Source organism: Hesperophylax consimilis, chromosome 3, assembly GCF_061612785.1.
Source record: "Hesperophylax consimilis isolate HC1 chromosome 3, BYU_Hcon_1.0, whole genome shotgun sequence".
NCBI lineage: Eukaryota > Metazoa > Arthropoda > Insecta > Trichoptera > Limnephilidae > Hesperophylax > Hesperophylax consimilis.
In genome coordinates, this window is record NC_142838.1 from 29858642 (window position 1) to 29866448 (window position 7807).

Genomic DNA, 7807 nt, shown 5'->3' on the forward strand with positions numbered 1-7807 from the left:
TCTGGGATTCTATCGCGTACAGCATAATCATGTAAACCATCTTTGTACGGTCTGAAGAATTGATGTAATACACACGCAGTTAAAAAGTCATCCACATTTTCAGAAAAGATAGTTTCTGTAAATCACTTCAGATCAATTTCTCTATCCCCTTTTCCATCCTATGTTATTAATCACAATACCCTGTGTGGGGGAGAGACGAAAAAGGCCAGATCTGTTTTGTGCAAGACACTCCGTTATCCCATTGTATTTGTCTACATTAGTATGCTTCAAGACATTATTATGTGCATCAACGGTAAAGCATTCAAATACGAATCACACATAAGCACAGCAAAAAAGAAAAAATAAACCTGCGTTAGCTAATGACACATTATGCTTCTTTGAATATAGATATTATTTATATGGATAGGTATATTAATATGTTTTGATACGATATCCAATAAGGTTACCAATACACCAATTATATGTTTTGATATGAAATCTGTTGATATGGATAGTTATATTGATAATATGTATTGATTTTATATGGGATATCATTGATATGGAAGGGTATATATTGTATATTGATATGGAAAAGAATATATGGTATATTGATATGATATCTATTGATATGGATAGGTATATTGATATATTATTTCACTGATATGCAGAGGCGGCTCTAAGGATCCAGTCGTGGTAGGTCATTTGAAAAAAATGTGTGCCCATATATTATTATCTATATCAATTTGTTATAATATTTCCATTGAAATAAATACACAATCCATGTACCTACTTACGGCAAATTATTTTTAAGATGTTTAGTTTTAATGTAGTTGTGCACAACATTAAAGTAAATAAAATAAGAGTTTGATTCTATTTGACAATGATCTTTTACTTTTTTTTGTTTTGTTTCATTCTACAGCTTCATTCTAAATCGATAATAACATAAATAATTATTCCAAACGTTTCTCGAACTATCCAATTGAAAAACAACCATCGTTCCACACACTACAAGCGTGTAAATGAAAAACCGACATTTGTTTATGTCACCATCTCTGTAAAACATATAATATTCATCGTGTTGTCACCCCCACGGTCATGACCTAAACGTCCCTAAGTTTTCTTCGGTACCTAATTTTTACTTCGACGAAAAATATAGTGCCATCTCGTTTATTCTATGGCGCGCATAGGGACAGAAGATGCCAAAGAGGACATTCTTTAAATTGACCCGGCCAATCGTGTGGACTTGTGAATGAAAGCTTCTATTAGAGACAACAGATGTCACTGGTAGTCACTCGCCGCCGCCGCTGTTTCGCGTTACATTTTAAATAAAATAAGAATTAGACCAGTTGTTTTGATGCACATAATTGATTATTATTGTTGTCTTATAATTTTGGGGGGTCAAACACCAATTGACCTAAGGGAAGAACCGCCACTGCTGATATGATTAGATGTGTTATAGCACTCAGGCGTGGGCATAGTGATGCATTAAGCTATGTACACACATATATTCATGCTCGACGGTTTGGCTCGATCGAACATGTTGACTTGGAACCATGCTCGTCAGTGCGTCCACACGCTAAAGCAGCTCAACACAAGACGTCATTAATATGCCACCAAGAGGCTCGGTCATGTTCTAAATTTCTGTCGAACATCGAGCAAGGATTACGGCCCTTGAATCTTTTTCGCATCGAACAATAAAGCATTGAGCGAGACGGAACACACGTTGAGAAATGTTCGAATGAGCGCAAAACCATCGAGTATGAATGAGAGTGGGTTCATAGCTATGGGCAGGGCACCGTAAGATCTCGCTTGCAAGCAATGCATGGTGTCTTATAATCTTTGATCTTCAGATTCCACATTGAACAAACATCCTATTTAAAAGCAGGCTCTCGGCCATAATGTAAGAAAATACAAGTAATCAAAACAGAGTCAGTTACAAATACAGTCAGTTCCATTCGTCCAGAACTAAACAAAATAATCTGCTCGCAACGCAATTATTTAAGAAACCTTTGGCAAAATAAAAAAGAAGATATTTTATTTTAATAGTTACACATATACATTTGGGTTCGTAATAATTGCTTAAATAGAAGAGCAAACCTTGTAGCAGGTAATCATTATTGTTTATAGAGATGCGAGAAGATTTCAACAGTTATAAAAAATCATTTTCGCATGCTTCCGCAGAAATATGATGAGCTTAAGATAGAGAAAATTAATTATAAATTGAATATGCTAGTGTCGCTCATAAGCAAACCTGTTCAGACATGCTAAGATAATACCCCTTAATCGACCGGGTGTTAACTTGTGAGCATGCTTAATACTAGCAATGTAACGGACACACACATGCCACTAAGTAGCAATTTCTCAATAACAGTATGCTTTCATGCTACTAATGAGCATGTCAGTCCACAGCGTTAATCTTCCAATTCATGTTGGTGGATTTACAATACAAAATCATTACTGGCATCCATTTTGTAGATACCTACTAGTGAGTGGTTTATTTATGGTACATACTTTGTAGTTAGTTCTGATCATAATGAAAGGTATTTTGATCAGGTTCTGGAAAAAAAATATTATCTGATCGACTTAATTTTCCCCAAAAATTATAAATTAATGAATAAGCAGGAATAGTCAGGAAAAAAATGTGTTTTGAAGAAGGTTAAGAAAGGACACATAATAATACGTATGTCATTCTGTGGTGTTACAGGTTGAATATGGGAGCATGCGAAAAGCATCTGTGTTCTAATTCCATAAGATTCATTTCTTTGTTTTTGTAAGCGTATTTGATTGCAAATAATAAATATCATTGTTCGTATTGTTGGATCAAATAATATAAATTACTTGTCTGTACATTATTTTTGAGGTTACTCAGCTGTCTGGCTGTCTGTCAAAAATAGTTGGTATTTCTTTATGATGTTAGTTGATACGTCCCTATTCCTGGATCCGTTCCAATTAACCCATGGACAGTGAGTATACTGACTTGTATTTATACCAAAAACTTTGGGTATATTATTTTTGGTTGGTTTACCCAATAATATCCGGCAGGTGGTTTAATTTCATGCATTTTTTTATAAATCTGCTTATATTAATGAAGGGTTCATATTGATTTTTAAAATATTTCTGCCCACTTTTTTCTACGCACTCATTGGTTACAATGAAGAAATTTAATGTAATATCTGACGTGACAGATGACATTCCGCTTATTAAGAAACTGAATACTGAACGTGTGTTAATAAAAAACGGAAAATGGATTGAAACACAACACGATAATATAGGTACTATTAAATATAGGTAATAACTAATGAAAAAACATGAGAAAGAAAATCTTGTTTCTTACAGAAAAAAGCTTTTTTCCATAAAAGTCGTATTTTTATCATTAAACGAATATTAGTTGAAATAAATCAGAGAATTGGTCGGGAAATATAGTTCAAGCGAGAAACTTATGAAAAAAATATTTATTGGATTATTTAAGATTTTTAGTCTAATGTTTGTTTTGTGAATTGGTAATAGTACGGTTTTAATGAGAAGCTTAATAAATTAAACTATAAAATAAAAATATATCTTTAAGTTTCTTATTTGACTTTCTTAATGTTTGTTATGAAAATTAGTTTAAAATAGCGCCGCTGCTCGCGCTAGTAGCTTCCGGTTGTTAGTTCCAGTCGGTTCACTTCAGATAGCGTTGTTGTCACGTCAAGCGTCGAACTGTGTTGTCTGCCCGCGCCAGTCTGTGAAAATGGCGATGCGAGTGAACAAGTAGTGTTGCGATGGCAGAAGTCAGTCTGTTTAGGCTTTGTTTTCTAGCCAAAGTGTTACAAACGCGCTCCACAGTTAATTCAAATGTTTCAAGTAAATTACTGCACTCAAACTGGTGACGGTCAATTTAACCATCCGGTCTCATAAAAGTTATAAAAATGCGCGATTTCAAAGTCGTCGTGCTCGGCTCGGGCGGGGTTGGGAAGAGTGCACTGACTGTTCAGTTCGTATCCGGATGTTTCATGGAAAAGTATGATCCCACGATCGAGGACTTTTACAGAAAAGAGATCGAAGTGGACAACTCACCGTGTGTGTTGGAGATCCTCGACACGGCGGGTACGGAGCAGTTCGCGTCCATGCGAGACCTGTACATCAAGAATGGCCAGGGCTTCGTGGTGGTGTACTCGCTCACGAACCACCAGACGTTCCAGGACATTAAGCCCATGAAGGAGCTGATCACCCGCGTCAAGGGCAAGGAGCGCGTACCCATTCTGCTAGTGGGCAACAAGGCGGACCTGGAGCACCAGCGCGAGGTGCCTTCGCCCGAAGGCGGAGCGCTGGCGCAGCTGTGGGGCTGTCCCTTCGTGGAGGCGTCTGCTAAGAGCCGCACCAACGTCAACGAGATGTTTGCCGAGATCGTGCGGGAGATGAACTTTAGTCCCGAGAAGGAGAAGAAGAGCTATTGCTGCTGTACGGTGCTCTAATGGTGTCCTGCCGGCTAGGAGCGCCAGGAGGTGTCGGGACACGTGCTGTGTTTGTGTCTGTGGCATTGGACACTCATCGCCATCGCCACTCTAGTGCTCATCCTTTTTTATCTTTCTACAAGGCTTTTTACTCGTTTTGTAATATATGTCAGGATACCGTAGATCTCGCCCGCGACTAGATTTTACACTTATACAGTTTTGTAACAAAGTATTTTTGAAGAAAGTTTCTCCGGTTCGGTGCTGTCCCGTGTTGTTTGTATCTGACAGTAATAGACTATGATACCTAATATAAATGTATAGTAATATTAGTAAAGTTAAGAGATGTATATAAGTAATGTAATATTGTCGATGCGATGCTAGTGTATAGGTATAATGGTCTGTACGTGTTAATCTCCTGTGAATAAAGCTAAATCCTAACACGAGTGAATGTGACCGACAAATACATATTTAGTTTATCAATGTTCGAATGAGAATCTTCATGTGCCGAAACTCGAAACGTTTTTATATGTCATTTGTTATAAAGAACGTAACAAATACGAAGCCATGTCGCAAGTTTGTATGCTGCGTGATTGTGTTAAAAAGTCTACCAGGATTTGTGATATATACGTATAAAAATATCTTTAATAAAAGTTTAAGTGGGAGTATAATCCAAAGTGCCGTTTTTATTACATGAACTTCCCAGGTAATCAACCAATCACCTTCTCAATCAAATATTGTCTGTAAGGACGGGTAAAGTTAGACGGAGCACCTCACCTGACCTGTCAGTTCACTGTCAAAACCAGCTGATTTGCAAATTCCCAGGTACGAGAACACACGGGAATCTAAACTCGATTCCTTAACAATACAAGAAGATTCCTCTAGCGATGGTTATTGAAAACACCCGATTCATCTTCATCAAGATCATAATATTATAGTTTTATCGCAGTATTCTTTGTGTTTTCTCTTTCCGTTTCGTAACTTTAAAAGTTTTCAAATAATATGAAACTTGTTTTCAATAACCATTGAAGAGAACAGAACAGTTTCACAAAGGCAACGTTGCCAAGTTCAACGCAATGGCAGAAAAGTACATTTTTCAAGAATTTGTCGGGGTCTATTTATAACAGCCAGGTATAAAATCTCCATAGAATTGCCGGTCTATCTACTTCTGTAATGTTATTTATGTGAACTATTATGTAGGTACATCTTTACACAACTTTTCTGTCATTATGTTGAACTATGCATACATTCTGAGTAAGTGAATGCCGAAAGAACATTACAATTTATTCTCTTATTATTCAAACATTTGTGGAATAAATTGCTCGCAATATGAGTCAATTTATTCAGTTAATAATAAGAGAGAATGTAAATCCAATCATGTAATGATTACCCCAGGGTTGGGACGAGTTCCATTTGTCCATTTTTTATACTGTGTGAACAAAAAAAAAATACGATAGTTAGATGCCCATCCAACATTAATTTTCTTTAACATTATGAAGAATCTTTTGTATTTAACCGTCCAGTTAGTATAATTAGTAGAAAATCTGTTTCATTAAGGTTTCTCCATTAATGTTAATCATCGGAACATAAAACATTGTATTGTACATAATTGATTTTATTTCGTTATTTTACTGCAATGTAAGAAATGTGTATTTTTTAACTAATAAAAATATAGCATTGTCAGGGCGCGTGTGATACGTTTTATTTTCCATGATAATATCCATTGAACTAGCCGTATTATTCATTCTAGAATATAATCTGCAATATAATGTAACTACACACATGCAAGGTTATCTACCTGGGTGATCACACAACGGTTAAGTACCTACCGACCTGGACAACCCTGGCGGCCATTGTTCCGACCAAACTCACTCGCAAGTCACAAGCACAGTTATGTTTTTGCTGGAAAACTTTTTATAATAATAGTTTGCATGTTATATTGATAATATTAATTAATTTTATATCACGGCTAATAATTACGGGAGAATGCACATAATATTAATATTCTTTAGCGTTGATAATAATACATAATTTTGTATTTAGGTAGGTAGGTATTTACTTACATTTCAATTTCAATTGTACTTATATTACTATCGAATCGAATGTGACTTATCAATTTGAATTGCTCAGCGTTTTCTCTAGCCAAATAATGAATACGACAAAAAAACTTCTGGTTTTACCCATTCCTATAATACATATTTATTTATGTTGAGAGGATTCATGAAGTCGTCATAATTAGAATGGATTTTTTCTTAATGTTGTAATTGCCTGCTTTTTATCATTTTTGTGTTAATTCCGTTACTCATCTTTGGTGATTAGATCTGCACCCCGAATGTTGCTGACGTAATGTCATTTCATTCAAATAAAGAAAGCGGAATGAGGAAAAATTAACTTCTTAGAACCGCATTAGTCGCCATAAACCCAAGTACACATTCTATATTGAATATGGCTCTCTAAAAAAAACATTAATTTTGATTCAGAATTTAGAGTTTTTTTTTAAATAAACCCAACACAAATATATGATGAGTCGTAGAACCCAGTAGGTTCCGTGATCCCACCCTTAATACTACTAGTTATCGGTTAGTTATGTTATTAGTTACTAGTTTTGTAATTTTACTTGTTACCTACTATTTAGGAACCTAACTGCCTTTTGTCATTCAGATATTTTCTCTTCGAAAATATGGAAAAACGACAGTTCTGGCTTTATGTTAAATATTTCGTTCAAACATAAACAGTGTTATCCTTGGATATATTGCACCAACCCTTGATGTTATAAAATGCAATATTGTATTAATTATGTAGGTACTTGGTTCCGTTTATAAAGCTTTCCGGTTTAAATGCAAACAGTTTTAAATTATTACAATCTTTCTCATTCTTATCACATTTCCTTGTTCCGAGTAGGATTTGGATTTCATGTGTCCGTTACATTTTGTATTACGATTTTATATCGCGGTACCAAGTGCCGCGCATTCATTAATTCTCTGCATAAATAAATTACTCACATTCTCGGTAAAATATATTTATTCAGTGAGTGTTGCCAGTACCGAGTCATGGATTTTCATGAACCGTAGCGATAATATCGTATCTCTGAACCGCCATTGTATTCGAGTTCCAAACTTAAACAATATCCGCGCATTATTAAGCGGCTGCTTATTTTGAATTAGGAATTCACACCGCGTACTACTAGAAATCATGGATCCGATGCCACTAACTTATTAGGTCTTCATATTATTTTATGGTTTTGGAATCGACGTCCGTAACAAGACATCGACGGTTGCGAAAAGTGTTCCGTGTCATCGGGCGAACGTTCAGTCCGAACATCGATCGCGATTGGAATATCGTGGTGATTCTACATATTAATAATTTATTTCTAAACAAAATTTCTCATTGTTCAAAAA

General features: G+C 35.6%; 1 protein-coding gene across 1 annotated transcript; it reads left to right on the forward strand.

Annotated features, from left to right (window-relative positions):
* Nucleotides 1–3624: 3624 nt before the first annotated feature.
* Rap2l (Ras-associated protein 2-like) lies at nt 3625–5086 on the forward strand. The gene has a single exon (XM_089651034.1). The coding sequence runs from the start codon at nt 3888–3890 to the stop codon at nt 4431–4433; it is 546 nt and encodes a 181-aa protein (XP_089507160.1). The 5' UTR covers nt 3625–3887; the 3' UTR covers nt 4434–5086.
* The last annotated feature ends 2721 nt before the right edge of the window (nt 5087–7807 follow it).